At 34.7% G+C, this 17,932-nt stretch overlaps 1 protein-coding gene and 1 long non-coding RNA gene across 5 annotated transcripts in view; one reads left to right on the forward strand and one right to left on the reverse strand.

Moving 5' to 3' along the window:
• LOC122717161 (alpha-mannosidase 2) overlaps nucleotides 1-17,932 on the reverse strand; it is a 145,590-nt gene that overhangs the window by 70,838 nt on the left and 56,820 nt on the right. Inside the window, exons 1-3 of one of the 4 annotated variants that reach the window (XM_043940954.1) lie at nucleotides 11,009-11,129; nucleotides 6,715-7,008; nucleotides 4,237-4,686 (exon numbers count right to left, since the gene is read on the reverse strand). In XM_043940954.1, coding sequence (XP_043796889.1) covers nucleotides 4,237-4,524 — 288 coding nt within the window. In that variant the 5' untranslated portion in view covers nucleotides 4,525-4,686; nucleotides 6,715-7,008; nucleotides 11,009-11,129. Of the gene's footprint in view, nucleotides 1-3,854; nucleotides 3,991-4,236; nucleotides 4,687-6,714; nucleotides 7,009-11,008; nucleotides 11,130-17,932 lie in introns of those variants that run through there. The other 3 variants (XM_043940953.1, XM_043940955.1, XM_043940956.1) reach the window with 3 other exon arrangements.
• Nucleotides 4,686-6,605, forward strand: LOC122717164. Its single transcript, XR_006347163.1, has 3 exons — nucleotides 4,686-4,885; nucleotides 4,975-5,080; nucleotides 5,801-6,605. It is a non-coding gene; the product is annotated as an uncharacterized LOC122717164 (long non-coding RNA).

The following is a 17,932-nucleotide window of genomic DNA, read 5'->3' on the forward strand; positions in this document are numbered from 1 at the left end:
AAAAAAAAAAAAAAAAAAAAAAGGAAAATGAATTCTTAAAAAGAAAAGTCGTAGGATGAATTGATACTATCTATTACACTCTCCTAACCTCAAAACAAAATAAATTGCTCGACTAATTGTTAATCAATAACGATAATCCAATTATGTGTATACAAGTGTACATAACCTCAAATTACAATTCGCATATATATATATATATACGCATAGAGAATATTACAATCTACATGTATAATTTTATCAACTGGAAAATTCGGAGTTAAAATCTTTGATAACAATTTAAAGAATTGAAATTTCGACAATTCGATGATCGTTCAAAGGGTTTTTACCGGGTACCGTTTCGATTTTAGGGAGGGGGAGGGAGGGATGCATCGAAACTGCGACGGGGAAGAACTCGTCATTAACGCAACTACGCGTTTCGAGAGCCCGTAATTAACACGATCCCGATTGCTGCCCGCTCAATCTCCCGTAAAGTGCACTCAAACCGCGCGTGATACCCGACCACTCGTCGAAATCGTTTCATTCCGTGATTATTATCGAGGAACGAGCGTATTAATTAAAGCCGCTCGATTTGATCACAGGCGTAAACTTTCTACGAATAATAATTCAATTTACCGAAAATGTTCATCGTTGCTCGTCCAATTTACCATTTTTTTATCGTCGTAAGGCAAAAGATTTCAAAAGATTTATACGTGGAATTTCACTTTTGCGCGTACACAATATTCCGATACTTTTCAACGATGGTGATTTCATGGATGGAACATATTGTTTCGAAACATTTATAAACACTTGTCTTCGAATTCATATAGCCACTGTATTTCAAGCGCAATGGATTTAAAATCCATTTCATTTCAATCTTCGAACCATTTCATTTATTCCTTCTAACATTCATTGCGATCGTAATATTTCGTAATTTAAAACGAAAGAAAATTTCTGATTATCCGTTCTTCTCTTGCGAGAAGTTTTAAGACGCGGTGGACACGAATGAAATGCGAAAGATTAGAAGGAAAATTCCAGGATAGAATCGTCCAAGAGGATGGCGAAATCTCGTTAGTCTCGTCTCGTGGAAGACACGGAGGCATTCTTGTCACATTTTTCGATCGCGCACAGAATTCGGAATGGAATGATATTTCGGAGATTTCACGATACTCGAAACGCGCCGATAACCGAAATCAGAAACGATCTTCGAGGTCTGCTCACGCGAACGACTAACAAACATTATTTTAAATATTACTCCCGGGTTGTATCGTTAAAATTAGTCCACTAGTTTATGTATCATATTATTATTATTATTCTTTTCTTTTTTTCGAAACGAAATTTAAAAGTCTAATTCGCGGTTGAACGATCCAGTTCGTTTACCTCTACTTGACTGAACCGTTGTTTCGTCACCGAATTATCGTCCACAATTGGACGCAATTGTACCTCAACTAAGACTTCCGGTTTCCGATCGGAATTAATTCGAATTATCTGTTTGAACGTTTAATTCGCTGGAATGTTTCGCTCGATTTGCAGAATCGATGATTTGTAGGTGAGATACAGTGGTCAGTCACAGAAGATTTCGTACACGAGTTAAATTGATAAATAGAGTATAATGGATTTTACATATGGAGCATTTATTTTTTAATGGAATTAAATCATTCGAAGGAGTGAAAACAATCAAATTTTCTTTCTTTTTTTTTTTTTTTTTTTTTTTTTTTTTTCAAATGACACGAGATGGAACAACGTTTTAAACTATAAAATATTCAGAGTTTTAATGCTCTGTTAAATGCCTTGTAAAAAAAGTATTTTCAGATAAAGTTATACGCATATAATATGAAAAAAATGATAAAAATTTGAAGCTCGATTTCACGCATTTAAAGAGAATTTCCATCGAAAGATAAATTGCTCCATGTATAATCGATCATTATACAAATTTTTATCGAAATCTGATTTTTCAAGATATTCATTATAAATGAATTTTATTATAAAATATGGAGATTTTTGCGATTGATTGTAAATTTTAATTGAATTATGAACTTTTGTAAAGGATTTTGATTTTCTTTTTTCTATACATTCTTGACTGGCTGCATGTATGTTTCGTTATAAAAATCGAGATAATCGGATTTTTCAAAGGATCGAAAAATATCAGAATTCCATCAGGGACGGGGTTGAAAAACCTTATAAATTGTCAGAGGGACGTGCGTGGGTTGCAATCGATGTTCATCGATGGAAGAGTGAAAAATAGAATACAGGCTGTTGTCCCAGTTTAATCGACACACGCAATTATCTCTCGTACTACACGTCGTGTTTGAAATATTGATAGAAAATAATAAAAGAAAATAAAAAAATCGAGGAACGTTTAAATGAAATGTGAATGGTACCTCTTTTCACGGAAATTAAAATTTTATATCGAACGATCGTAATATAATTTTTGATTAACTATAAATACAACTATATCGACCTATTTATTCGATATTCTATTTAGAATTTTGAATTTATTTTATTTTTCATATCCCAAATATTTGAGATCAAATATCTAAATGTTGAATTTAGATTCATGCTTATCTATATCTTTATTTGGGATAATAATTTATCTATATTTAAATATTTAAATATAATAGTTATTCAATAACCTATTTAATAATCTATGATTCCATTTAAGCATTATGAATGTTATATAACTATTATATTTAATTATTAGAATATTTGAATTCATAATATGTATATTTTAAAACAGATCATATATATATTCATTTGGTTATGTGCAATAACTTATGCATCATAATTTTAGACTAATTCCAAATCAAAAAAAGATAAATCCATTATTTATAAAGACGAAATTTATATCCTTCTTTATATATACACATCTAAAAATACATACAATAAAATTTCGAAAATTTTCACTTTTCCTCGACCAATATTCCGGCGATATTAAATTATCTCAAAGACGAATCTCGTTCGAATCCAAAGACCGGAAGAAGTTCGCGAATTCGTGGGGACTTGCGAACTTTCCGGTCGGGGAGTTTAGAAGCCCGAGACAAACTGCTAAATTATTTTCGATTCAATGGCTCGGAGAGGGAAGAAGAAGTAAAGACCGAGGGAGATAGAAGAAAGAAAAAGAGAGATAAAGAAAAAAAGAGAGAATTCCTTGTTACAGGGGTCGTCCATTAAATCGGCAAAGTCCGCAGACTCCCTGGAGGGAACGAAGAAAGAAAAGTTCCTCCGGCTAATGACGCGGCACTTTTAAAACGACCGGACTTACGCGCGCTGTCCCTGAATCATTCTGACCAGCATAAATATTCGCGAACCGTAAGCACGGGGATTAATTGAAAGACCGACTTCCCTTGGGATAATTACACTTTCCGAATTTCATGGCATAACAAGTTGTTATCTCTTATTCTTTAATGAAAACAAAGAAATTTCGTGAAGTTAACTTGTATGAAAGAGCTTTCGCGAAAAGTTTTCGCAAACTTTTCTAAAAACATGCGAATCGCGCGATAAAATCAACATATTTTTTACTTTTTCTTATTACAGTGTCCAATTAACTGTCGCATTAGCTCGGTAGTTTAATTTTCTCAATATTTATTCAATATTTTGTTTAGAAATAAAGAACAGATATCACTTCTTAAAATATCGTGAACGAATCTGTAAACCGTATTTTTTAAAACGTATACTCACTAACGAATATTGTTTGCAAACATGTTCGTTGAGCAGTTCATTGCACACTGTTTACCATTCGCAAGTGTCCACACTATTGGCAAACTTATTGCGAACTATTGTGTGTATTGTATACAAACGAAAAATAGTGTGGACTTAACCTAACAAATATCATCGTCGATCGCTGGACGACAAGAACAATCCATGCAAAAGTAACTTACCAATCATCATCAGATTCTGTTGTCAGAAACTGTGGATGCAAACAGGAATACGTGACATCGTAACTTCCTTTTCATTCTTATCGTTATATTATACACTTATAAAACCGTTAACACGACTTGTACGCACTATGTAAGAATTAATATTATTTCGGCGTCAAGAATAGATGAATCACATAATTTTAGCATTTTATACAAGTAACGCCAACGTCAACGCCAACGCCACCAACTGTTCTTAGCAAAAACTAATCTGTCTATTATTTCCTATCATACTAACTCCCTCTAGTATTCTCTACATATAACTCAATCCTCTATAGTCTGCTCTCTACTATGTCGTATCGTATACCTATAGTCTCCGTTTCTAATAATGCTGATCATCACTTACTTGAAAATCGAACTTCTCGAATTCCTGCTGCGTGTCGATATCCACGTTTCTAGGCACAATGATGGGACAGGTATCTAACGAGACCTTGGCGTCTGGTGATTCCACGTAATCCGGCGTGATGGAGGTAAGACCTCTGTCGTATCTGAGCTCTTCGTTCAAAATTCCTGCAGATGGGCCCGTGGATGGTGCCTGTGCCTGATTCACGTAGTACAAGCATAGCAGCAAAGTGAGAAGGACCGCGCAGACGACGAAAACGCGGCTTGAACCGCGTCGAAGGATCTTGTACATGGTACGAAAGTTGGATTCGCTTCGGGGCGGGCGTTCCTCGATTTCGATTCACCTGGTGCCGCGATATTGGCTCGATCCCGTGTCGGTTATGCTCGACAATCGCTCCCCGACTTTGCCGCTGTCGCCTGTCGACTTCATGAGATACTTTGGCGCCGACACGATCTGAAAGAAGAGAAGTTAAACGAAATTAATAGACTTTGGATGTAAAGTGCATAAAATATGTTAAAATATACGATCTTGTGGACATATGTTTAACGACTTAAAGTTTAAAATCATCAACTTTTTTTTCGAAAAATATACGAATCTAAAAGTTAGGTTAGAATTTTATCTCGAAACATTCTTTCGTGAAAAATTTATCGATGTAAGTAAAGAAATGAAATTACAGAGTTTCGAATTGAAAAAGGAAAAAAAAAAAAGGATTTTAAAAATTGTCGAATTCTCAAATTTCAGAAATAGACGATTTATCGGATACGATCGTCCCGATATATTATTGCGAGGAATATCGAGATTCGAAAAGCGAGATCGAATAGCATCGAATAAAAGAAGAGGACGAGAGGTAAAGTAAATAGCTTCGACTATGAATTATGAGGGCATATACAAAGACAAAGGGAAAGGGGTACTACAGGGTTGATTAAACGTCCGCGAAAATTATAACTGACTGTTCTGAATGTCCCCGAAATTGGCCCGTTCGTACGATCGATACCTATGCGTTCTCATTTTTATGACGAAATATTGAATTCGAACTTTTGAATTCGCGAAATCGCGTTCGATAAATTAAATTTATTTATACTATATTTTATTTTATTATAATTATTAATGTGCAGATTTAAATATCAATAAAATTTATCATATTAAATTAATTAATTTAAGGAATTAAATTATATATTTTTTTATATTTATTCAGATACACATTTGTGATAACTTTTTTTATATTATTATTATTAGACTAAAACTCTTTAATAATAAATTAAATAATTTTTTCGAAATCTGCCGTCCCTCTTTCCATTCTTTTTAAGATTAAGTGATCTAGGGTAATAATCTTAAGTAACTAGGATTCTAGAGCAATAGATATTTGTAACAAAATCGCGAATTATTTTTGAGGGAATCAACAATTTTTCACACGATTTTTAACATTTATTTATGTTAATATAATTACACTTTTATACATTATAGATAAAATCTTATTAATTTTTCTTATAGTAAAAAATATAAGTTATTTAAATTTTGCAAAAAACAAATTAGAAAATGTTAATATTACAATCATTTATGTTTCTAGGCACGATATTAAAAAGAGTAAATCGTTCAAATAACCAGAATCATTAGAAAAGTTCGAAGGATGAAAATTATTGGGGATTGAGAAGGATTGGAGAAGTCGTAAAAATTTTAAGAACACGTGTATCTAAATTGAAATGAGCGAGAAGAAATGAGGACGAGGAAGGAGCGATCCAATTCCGATGAGAACAATAAATACGACCTGGTGAACCAGAGACACGGTTTCCCACAAAACCTTCTGTCTCTCGACGTAAGGTCGGTTCGCACGCGATAATCGATCGTACCTGTCACCACCGACCCTGGCTGAAGAACGAGCCGCGACTTACACATTGAAAACTCGAATATCGATTTACCTTTCGTTTAAGTTATATTGAAATTGCAATCGTTAGAAGATAATGACGATAAATAATTATTTAGCAACAAACGAGTACAATATGTTTATATTATATTAAAAAATAATCAGACTCTTTTGTATTAAATTGATGATAATTTTGTACGTTTCTTTTAATTCCAATAATTTGTTTATACATTTACACATACATCATTTTTAAATAATTTTTTCATAAATCTAATATTTTTAATAATATCGTCAATATTATCTTCCATTGTAATTTCAATCCAACCCGAAATTAATACAAATCCAGGAAGCCAAACGTTTTTATTAAAACTCAAATTTAATCCAAGGATTTGAATAAACGTAACCAAATATTTTTCTTAAATTATCCCCAATATTAATCAAACGAGTTTCATTATTATAAAACAAAATTGTACGAACATCGTGACCAATAAACTCGCCAAATATTGCACAATCCAAACGTTAAACGTTTTGCGTCACGAAAAAATCATTAAAAAAAAAAAAAAACAATCACCACCACCAATCATCCCCATAAAAAAAAAATAAAAAAGCAAAGATCTTACCTTGCCTTCAACGATCCTCTCGCTCTCCCGTGACGAATCAACGGGCGATCTTCGATCCTTCCCTGTTGGAGGGGCGCGAGCGTGATGGCGAGAGGGGAAACGGGGGCGACGAGTGGCCAAACCCTTTTGTCCAACGGGCAGACGTGTCGAGGGTGCTCTCTCTATCGCGATTCACTCGATACGGTTGGAACCGTGGCGAGGAGGCCCCTTTCCAGCTTGCGAGGAAAGGATCGGCTTTCTTGATTCTTCGATTTCGAATCCTGGATTTCGCCCTTTTTTTCTCGAGCCTGGTTTCTAGAATAGCGAGGAGTTCTTTTTTTTTTTTTGTGAAAAAATTAGGGAAAATAAGAGAACAACGGGAAACGAGAGAGAGAGAGAAAGAGAGAGAGAGAGAGAGAGAGAGAGAGAGAGAGAGAGAGAGAGAGAGAGAGAGAAAGAGAGAAAATTTATAGATGTAATTTTGTAAGAGAATTTATGGGATATTGGGGCGAGAAATGTTTTATTCGAGGATCAATTTATTTTTGGATATAATTTCGCGAGAAGATTAATGGATATTTAACCTAACGTTTTGTCAATGCCTGTTGTTCGTAGCTACAAATTTTGGTGGATATTACTTCACACCTACGAGAAAAGTTGGCCGCTTATACACAGTGTTACGCCGTTTGATTAATGCGTAAAATCTAGGAAGCGGTCGTATTTTAATAACAAATTGAATTATAACGTAACCACCTCTCATCGGTCACGAGGAAAAAAATTTCACGAAAATTAATAAATACTTGGAATTTCGTGTGCGTGCGTGTATATATGTAACATATGAACCAGTGTTAATTTCAATTTATAAATGAAAAAAATATAGTGTAATTTTATAACCCGCATATTTAACAAACAAAACGGAAGAAACACCCGCGCGAAATTGAACGAATCAATCTCTTTCGCCCCAAATTCCTCCGTTCCTAAATCCGCATTATCCGTTCCAACGCGGGCGAACCTCGCGTTTAATTTTAACAATCGGCATAACCTCGCTTTTAACATTCAATTTTCATCGAACCTGACACCCCTTTTTCTCATCAGAGAGAGCGAGAGAGAGCGAGAGCGAGAGAGCGAGAGAGCGAGCGAGAGCGAGAGAGCGAGAGAGAGCGAGAGAACGAGAACGAAAGCGAGAGAGAGCGAGAACGAAAGCGAGAGAGAGCGAGAGCGAGAGAACGAGAACGAAAGCGAGAGAGAGAGAGAGAGAGAGAATTATTCCATTGCAATTGCGCGGCGAGGCGAGCAAAGGAACGCATCGGTTACACAGCGCGTAAATGAACGTTTTCACTTTTTCTTTGTTTCCTTGCCCGGGGCGGAAGAGCGAGCGACGAGCATGTAAATGGATTTTCATTTTTTTTTTTTTTTTTTTCCCCTCCATCTCTTTTTCTGTCCCTCGGAAACGGAGGAAGGAAATAGCGAGCACCGGTCAATTATCGTATGCTAATAAACGTGGAAACGTGATCGGCTTATCGCGGGAAGGAGGAGGAAGAAATTCGCGCAGAAATGGAACGAGCGGGGCGTGACAGCCGACAATCGGTGGCCGGTATCGGGATTTGCGGCAAATCTACGTATTGGCGCCCGATTTATCGCTGGCCCCGCGGTTTTATCGAACAATACCAATTACTCGTATGTTAATAACGAGCCGGGTATAATATCGATCCATCCCCCTCCCCTCTCCGCGCCCGATCCAATTCGCCGTGACGATTCCATAAACAACAACAACAGGAGGAGGAGGAGGAGGAGGAGGAGGGGGAGGGGGATTGCGCGCTCCATTTGAATTTTAAAATTTCGAGCCGACCTCCTCTTCCTCCTCCTCGAGCCGATCGATTCATTGGCCATGAATATTTCGTCCCGATTGTTTGTCCATCGGTTGAATCGGCGTCCATCGGCGAACGAGATTAAAAAGAAAATTTTGCGATTTTACTGCTTTTTCCTGCGAGATAAAAGGAGGGAAGATGTTATTTTATTAGCCGAGGATTTTCAACTCTTTTTTTCCTTTTTTTTCTCTTTTTCTCTCTCGATTTGAAAACGGAACTTAGAATTAACTATAATACGAATCGGGAAAATTTCGTTGGAAATTTATCATCGTCGATAAAAAAAGAAAATAAAAAAAAATTGATGGAAATATTCGTGTTACGCGAGAATCGTACAAATTTATTAATAAATCGCGTTATATAAGATAAGATATCGTTATAAGGAAAATGGTTTAAAGGAAAAAAAAAAAAAAGAAAAAAAGTAATGTGTCGTTTATGTCCTTTATCATCGTAACTGTATTATGACGTGGTAAAATTTATTTTTAGAACCCGTTTTTTTTTCTTTTTTCTTTTTTTTTTTTTTTTAAGGTGTGCGATAATAAGATTGACATTTGTAAATATCAAACTGTTATAAAAACTTAATAGTTTCCTTATCGAGAGATTATTCGAGAAATATAATCCGAGTTATAGCACGAATAAAAATTCTGTCGTAAATCTAAATTTTACAACGCGAATATTTTCGAACATTTGTACGAGCCACGAATAGTTATGAAGAGGGGGTCGATTGTATTAATTTTGAAAAAACACGGAAAGAAAATGATAAAAACGAAGGAGTTAAATGAAGGGGAACAGCTGATTCATCGTTTTCAGTAGAATCGTCCCGTTGCGGGTCAGACCGCAACACAAGAATATTTTCGTGGAAACGAGACTTTCCTCGGGAAATACCCAACGATCGGTCAACTGCGACCAATCTGTGTTTATTGGAATCTGTGAGAATATTTTCGATACGACGCGATCGAGGAAACTTTTCTCGTCGAAAATTTCATGAAATTTCTCGCCCAATATTCCTATGAAATTTTGAAAATTTTATATACGCCAATGCGTGCTCTCATCGATCTAATAAAATTATTTAATATTATAATAACGTGCAATTTTAAATTGTAAATACTTTTTTTATTTATTCGAAGTTATCCGAATTAAAAAATGTTTGTGCAAATTTTTATTAGAATAATTTTGTTACTAGATAATCTGATATTCTCGTATTGCTGGATATAGAAAAATTAATTGTTTCGTATCGACACGAAATTCTAAAAATCTAAACAAATCGCTTAAACAATAAAATTTTTATAATTTTTCACGTTTTATAGAATTTATATTTACAAAATTATTTCGAAGAATATTTGAATACCAATCGCATTCAATATTACACTATCCAATTTTCTTACATGTTTCCATCTCACGAAAGGCCGCAATTTCACGTCAGCGGCTGAGGATGCGTAACCACGTTCCCGCAGAAACCGCCAAGAACCTACCACCGATCCCAAAAAGAATATTCCTCAACCCCGACCAACAAAACCACCGACATCCCTCCACCACAAATACTGCTCTATTAAACTTTCTAAAAACATACCATTACGTAAGCTTCACACATTCACTAAATCAATCTTTCCATCAAACTGTCTTCGTCAAATCAATTCGAAAAAATAATAAAAGAATCGCGAAAGAACTCGAAGAAAAATTATCATTTACTACGTATTGGTTCCTATTCGATCGAATTATGGCTAGTATTATTTGTATAGGTGTTTATTTTGGAAAAGTCGTTATTGTTGATATTAGAGTTCGTTTCGAATCGTAAGTCTTTGTCGCGAGATAAATTTGTTCTATTGTGGAAAGTAGCATAGTTATCGAATTAAAATTTTCTTTCCGTGAAAAGAACGTGAAGAGAGAAAGAATATAGCTATTGGTACCACGCTATGTTGTTTGTTCCATCCTTTTGACTACAGCGTGAGTCGCTAGTTCACTAAGTATATTGTACTTTCTTCTATTCTTTCCACAGAGAAAATTTTAGTTCATTTTCTTCCACTCTTTCATAAAGAATTTTTATTCAACTATATATAATATACTACTTTCTTCTATTCTTTCTACACAGAGAATTATATTAACCGTATTATTTTATTCCACTCTGCCTACGAATAGAGAATTTTTCTAAACAATCCTAATCCCTTCTAACAATCTCAAAAATCAATGCTGGTTAAGCGTTAAATATACGCATAAATATACCGACCAACGTATAATTCGCCAACACATAATTCTCACATACATTCGCAAAACTATATCAATTTATTATTACGTTATTCAAACGCTTCACCAAAACACCACATTGTTTACGTATTCTTCAAAACCCATTTTAAACTCTACACAATCCCCAAATAAACAATCACAAGCAATCACGAATTAATCACGAATTAAGAAAGCACGAAACCAAAAACGAAACCAATTCCAAAAAAACAAACCTGATCCGTAAAAAAACGACTTGATTGACCGGCGAACACGCGGAAACGGGGAGGAGAATATCGAGCGACGCGAGCGGTACCGTACGCGACCACGTACCACGCCGTACTGAGCGCAACGCCACGGTCGGAATAGTTTTGACGCGCCGCCGGCTGGCTCGCCACTGCGCATGTGCCGATATAATCCACGCTTCTACGCGCAACCAACACACGTGGAACGTCGAGTGAACGTACGCGGGCTCGAGGGAGGGGAGTTTGGATGGCCCAAGGGTGTTTTGACTCGCGAGCACACCGTTTCGTCCGCTCGACCTCGCTTCCTTCCACGGAGGGTGTCTGATCCGTCGAGGGGGGTGATCGATGAACAAGTGGCGAGGAAAGGGCAGTGGGTAGGGGGAAAGAAAGAAAGAAAGAGAAAGAGAGAGAGTAAAATTCTTGGCCCGTTGTTCTGTCATGGTATTCGCATGGAGGCGAGGGAGGAGGTATATATAGAGATTGTTTTCGTATCCGTAAAGGGGGAGGGAAGATTCGTGGGTGTTTTGAGGCGGATGAAGCGAGGTTGTAATGACGCGTCTGATGAATTGAAGTTGGTTAAAGGAGGATTGATGCGAGTAAACCGAGTTCACGAAAAAAAAAAAACGAATCTTTCTTTATATTTTAATGGATTTATCGTATAATTTTATAATTTGATTTTATTATTATTATTATTATAAATAACACGTACGGTGTTTGCGTATTTTGTCGAAGAAATTTTGAATTTTTTAAAGAAGAAAAATCGAAATTTAAATTCGTTCAAAGATGATTGGAATTAATTATTTTTCACTGAACTGATAATCAATTAATTTTGTCAGAAGCATCTTTATAAATTTTTGAATATTGTAAAAAGTATAAAAGTAATAATTAAAGAGTTAAAATTTTTTCTGTTCATTTTAAAAATTTGACAAAAATTTTTCATGATCAATTTTGACATGAGTTTTATTGACTTTTGGAAATTTACATAATTCAATCATATGAAATTATAAATTTGATTATACGTACAACGAACCAATAATACCAGAATCTTTTTTTTTAAACGCATATAAAAACCAAAGTCTTAGATATCAAAACATCGATCAAGAAAGAATATTCTTATATCTCTTCCCTCTAATTCGAATAAGAATTTTTTTCAATAGATCAATTTTTGAAACAACCATATTTTAAAGAATAATCTTTTGATGATTGCTTGAAAAAGAACAGTCTATTTTTCTCCTCTCGTATCTCGAGACACGAGTATCTCACTCACAAACAATCCCTGTCCTTATTTGAGAAGGAAAAAGTTGAGAAAGTTGAGGAAAAAAAGAATTGAAGAAGGTGGATGCGGCAAAGTTGAGCGAGAAATTGCGTTATCGTGTAATTGGATGCCGGATGTTTATGCGAGGAATTACACCAGCGTGGATTCCAACTTTATCACTCGATTTATATCGATACTTCTTTCGACCATTGGACTGAAAAATGCCATTAATTATAGAACACAGAACAACACGTTCGCTTCTTCAGATAATGGAACGTTGGATCGTTGGATTCTAATCTCTCTGCTTCAACTTGGTCGCGACACCACCAGTTCGTTTTCTTCTTTTGAGAGGAGAAGATCAGGGAATGCTTCGGATTCAGGATTAGAGCGAAGCTTTCAGCAATCAGTTTTATCCGAATTCTTTTCACCTTCGGTGAAAAGACGATCTAGGGACTTTGAATTTGTATATAATTTTGATCGAGCAAATTATTATCGATAAAGCGAAGCAAACGATTTCGAAATAAATAATTGGATAATTTTTATCGATTTTGAGTAATCCAACCTTCCTGATAATCGGTAATTAGTCGAGGAATCGTCAAACGCGACATAATTACCCTGAGAAATACACAACCAGAAATGCTCCACTAAATTTCCCCTAGCGTGCAGTTCAGAAACATCCCTTGTGGTAAACATCCTCAAGTTTCTCCACACCTTTGAATCTACACTGTCACTGTTAATGAACATCCAATCGTTGCAACTGCTCAAAGAAAAATAATTCTTTCACTTTATCATTTTCACTGATGAACTTATATCGATCTTGTATTAATATCATTATATATAATATATTAATTTTCGATTATATTATTTCATAAAAACTTCCACGTAACGAGGATCGAATTTTAAAAATTGAAATTAAAATTAAAACCGGTCTAGTTACAAACCCTTCCAGTTACAATAATTGAAAATCGAAAGACCCGTAATGTTAATGTGAAAAGAATCTAGGGAATTTTTCGTCCATTCCTTTCGAGAAAATCTTCAAAGTTACACTAAACACGATCGAAGGATCGATGTTTAATTCAATGGACTTTCAGGGTTATACGTGCGGTTGACTAAGTTTAAAATTCTCCTTGGAACTTGCTTGAATTCCACCAGCGAGTACGAATTTATCGACCGAGTCGTCGTTATTCATTAAACAGAGCGTGTCAACGATCAATGCAATCTTTAGGTTACTTAAAATCCTGCAATCCCAGCTACGAAGAATACAGAATTTATCCCAAGGATCGATTCAATCACATTCGATGAACGCTCTCTCGTTCTCTCCACCAAACAATCTCGCGTCCCTCTCGCGTTTAAGGAAAAACGAGAATCAGAATCGAAAGAGACAGAGAAAGAAGATTCGAACAAAGGAGGGAAAATTTTTCACATCGGATATTAGACACGTGGACGTCGGTGCAAAAGAGGCTGAATGGTGGAACGTGGAAGAAAAAAAAAAAGAAAAAAAAAAGAAATGTTCCATTCTTCGAACGAAATGGCGTTCCTCTATGGGAGGCTGATTAAAAGGCAAATCAACCGCGAATCGTTCGATGCTCGTTCGATATCTACACGTCGAATATGAGTACGATCCTTGATTTAACGATCCTTGATATAAGATACGCTCTTTGAAAATATTTTTCTTGCCGATAGAATTAAAGTATGGAATATACTCGAGAACTAATTAAATCGTTCGATGAAATCGTTCTATTGCGCATGCGCATAGTATAGGGAAAAAAGAAAACCTTCACGTAAAATGCGACACACGACCGATATGTGAAAGTGAAAATGGAAGCTTCGATGGAAGATATTCTAAACGCTTGATGTTATATCTCACACAAGCTCGAAAAGAACGAGCAGAATGAAAATTCCGAACAAATATATTATAATGTGTTGAGAAATTAAATTTTTAAATTTTACTTCACCAAAACAAGTGAAATATATATATTAAGGGAACGAAGAGATTACTAACCGATGTTACCACCGATGCCTCGAAATATCGGTCAAAAATGCACCTGCGAGAAGGTGAATAATGAATGGACACCCGGTATATAAGAGGGTCGACAGACGTCTCAAAGAGACCGTCGCCTAATAAATTCATTCTGAATTTCGTGCATCGACGTATCGTTCCACTTAACGAAATCGTTTCTTCCTCTCTCTCTCTCTCTCTCTCTCTCTCTCTCTCTCTCTCTCTCTCTCTCTCCTGTCGAATTCAATTAGCAACTCGATTTTATTTTACCTTCCACGTATTCGATTAAAAATATCGAAATGTCTAAGAAAGCACTAGTGAATTTAATATATTATTTATATATTATATAAATAATAATATTTATATATTATTATTTATATTCACTAGTGAAATTAATATTATTAATATTAATAATTAAATAGTGGCTAGTGAATTTTTTATCCCTGGAATTCCTCCTCCACGTGTGAACATCGCTTGCTTTTTTATGGAGAGTTTTGATCGAAACGGATTATATAATTAATCGACGATGGATAATTAATTTACAAAGATGGAGAAATTTAGTCGAATAGAGAGAAATTGTGTATCTCGATTCGATCTTATCTACAATATTGTTAAATTGAGATCAGATTAAGAAGGATTAATTTTAAACAAACTCTTGCGAACAGATTCTATCAAGATCAAGATTTTTACTTTTAAAGATCGATGAAAGCTTGAAAAATACGACGATTGATTAACGAGATCTACGAAATTATTTTCTTCACGATTTCCATTCAACTTCGAGTTAATATCGCACATAAGAAATTAAGAAATTTTACTTAACACCAACTGTGATGTATTATTATTGTACAATTCAATAAGAAGATATATCTCTATGCAAATTAACGAAAACCTGTCATCTTCTTATCACTCGAAGCAAAACGAATAACATCCAATAATACAACACGAAATATCTCTATAAAATCCGCAATTTAAAAAATACAATGAAATTCACAATAACAAAGGCACAACGTTTACTTTCATTATACAATTCAACAAGACGGAAGACATGCAAATTAACGAAATTCGCAAACAAATAACTCCAAAAAACCTATCATCTTCTTGTCATTATTCGAAGCAAAGCGAATAATCCAATAATACACGAAATAAAATTTAAAAAATAGAATGAAATTCGCAATAACGAATCTTCTTCATCATCTTCATCATCGACTTTATTTTTCGTTCAACTTCGAGAGTTAAGATCGCCAATACGAAATCGTGGAGAACTAATGAAAGGGCGTAAATGCACCGGTCGAAGACACCATCGTTCGGGATAATCCCGATAGCTGGGAAGACAACCATCAAACTTGCGAACTTTGCCGGATCTCCAAGTCTCGAGATCCATTGAACGAAACACTTTGGAGTTGGAGAATGGAACGCATTGGTTTATCAGAATTCTGAAGCACGGATACACGGAGGACACGGCTCTATCTTCCCGCGATTCGCTCGTGGATTGGAAATTTGGGACATTACTCGAATGCTTTTATCCAAGAAAAGGGAACTCGCGATTCGAATGATCTTTTTATTATTTTCAGAATTCAGAAATTAGAATTGATGAGAAATGATTTTTCTAACCGCACAAATTTATTTTCGAAATTTTAAGAATTACACGTGGCATTTAATATTTTCAGAATTCAAAAATTAGAAATGATGAGAAATGATTTTTCTAACCGCACAAATTTATTTTCGAAATTTTAAGAATTACACGTGGCATTTAATATTTTCAGAATTCAGAAATTAGAAATGATGAGAAATAATTTTTCTAACCGCACAAATTTATTTTCGAAATTTTAAGAATTGGAATACACGTGACATTTAATATTTTCAGAAATTGAAATGATATGACATTAAGTATCGAGTTAAAAATAAAGAATAAGAATAATACTCAAATAAAGAAATGATTTTACAAAGTATTTTTAGAAACTAAAAGGATAATTGTTGTAACGGTTGACTTAAATATTCGATAAGTTAATTTTGATCGAGATCAAGTTTCAAAGCCTTTTTTGTTCAGATTTCGATTGGACGAGAGATCGAAATAAAAAAGATATTGTTCTGGACACCCGATATGCAGACCAAGAGTCAGAGTACCGGCAGCATGTACTTCGTAAGCATGCAGGAAGTCCTTGTTGTCTTCGTTACACAGTGATTGTGACCTGACCCTTCTCCCTCTCGAGTTCTTGGCGTTTCTCTGTCTCTATCCGAACCCTAATTCTCTTATGACCGCTGCTTCTCCGCCTCCATTTCACGTACGACACCTCCCAATACGCGATAATTAACCATTATTCCATCCTATTATCCCATATTTTATCCCACTTTCGTCGTAATTTCCAATAATTATTAATAATATCAGCCTCACGTTTCATTTATTTCGTTTTATCTTACTTTCATTCAAAGATAATTTTTATTCTATAATTGTTGTTTACTCGTATAACTCGTTTTATATCCTATACTTAATTCGTAATTTATGAAAGTCACTAAATCGATTATCTCGTGACTTTACTTTATTATTATCTACTGGTAACTTTTAATTCGAAATTTATCAAAATCAATTATTAATTCAATTATATACTTCGTTCCTACATTTTATCAATTTATTTCGTTTCATTCTATATTTTTACTAATACGTAAGTCGTAATTTACGAAGATCACGATACGACTTAACCTCAAAAAAAAAAAACACAAATACACATTAAGAAAAGAATGAAACGGCAATAAGACGATAATTAAGTTGGAGGATAAGAATCTAGCGGCAAGAATCGAATGAAAATTACGATGTACAACCAATTCGTCATAATTTACGAAAGATCGCGAATAATACTAATTCAATTGCCGTTTACTTCTCCATCTAATTTTCACGTGCTACCAACTTCCAATTTAAAATTCATAAAAATCACTAACAAGGCTGTTTCAATCGTGCATTACAATTTAACCTCAAAAAAAAAAAAAAAAAAAAAAAAAAATACACGAGTAATACACGTTAACTCGTTACAAAAGAAGAAAGCGTACATCCAATGAAACGGCAACGGGACGACAATTAACTTGGAGAATGAGAATCTTGCGGTAAATATCGAATGAAAATTACGAATGTACAACCAATCCTTAACCTCCAATTCATAATTTACAAAGATCGCGAATAATTTAATTACCATTTATTTCTTCGCCTCACTTTCACGCGCTACCAACTTAAATTCATAAAAATCGCTAACAAGACTGTTTCGATCATACGACCTAACCTCAATGAAGTATACCCAAATATATAAATACCCATTAACTCGATACGAAAGAAAAAATACACACACCCGATAAAAGAATACAATACAAGGGACGTGAATTAAGAATCGAAGGATGAGAATCTTAAATTCATAAAAATCGCCAAGAAAATTGTTTCGATCACGCGACCTGAAGGAAATATACGTAAATAATTTCGATACAACGAAAGATGAGACGAGAGAATTAAATTGAAGGATGAGAATATCGAATGAAAAATTACTATGTACGATCCCAATTCATAATTTACAAAGATCGCGAATAATTTAATTACCATTTATTTCTTCGTCTCACTTTCACGCGCTACCAACTTAAATTCATAAAAATCGCTAACAAGACTGTTTCGATCATACGACCT

This window comes from Apis laboriosa, unplaced genomic scaffold (assembly GCF_014066325.1).
Source record: "Apis laboriosa isolate Shangri-la unplaced genomic scaffold, ASM1406632v1 scaffold4_cov146, whole genome shotgun sequence".
In the NCBI taxonomy this organism is placed as follows: Eukaryota; Metazoa; Arthropoda; class Insecta; order Hymenoptera; family Apidae; genus Apis; species Apis laboriosa.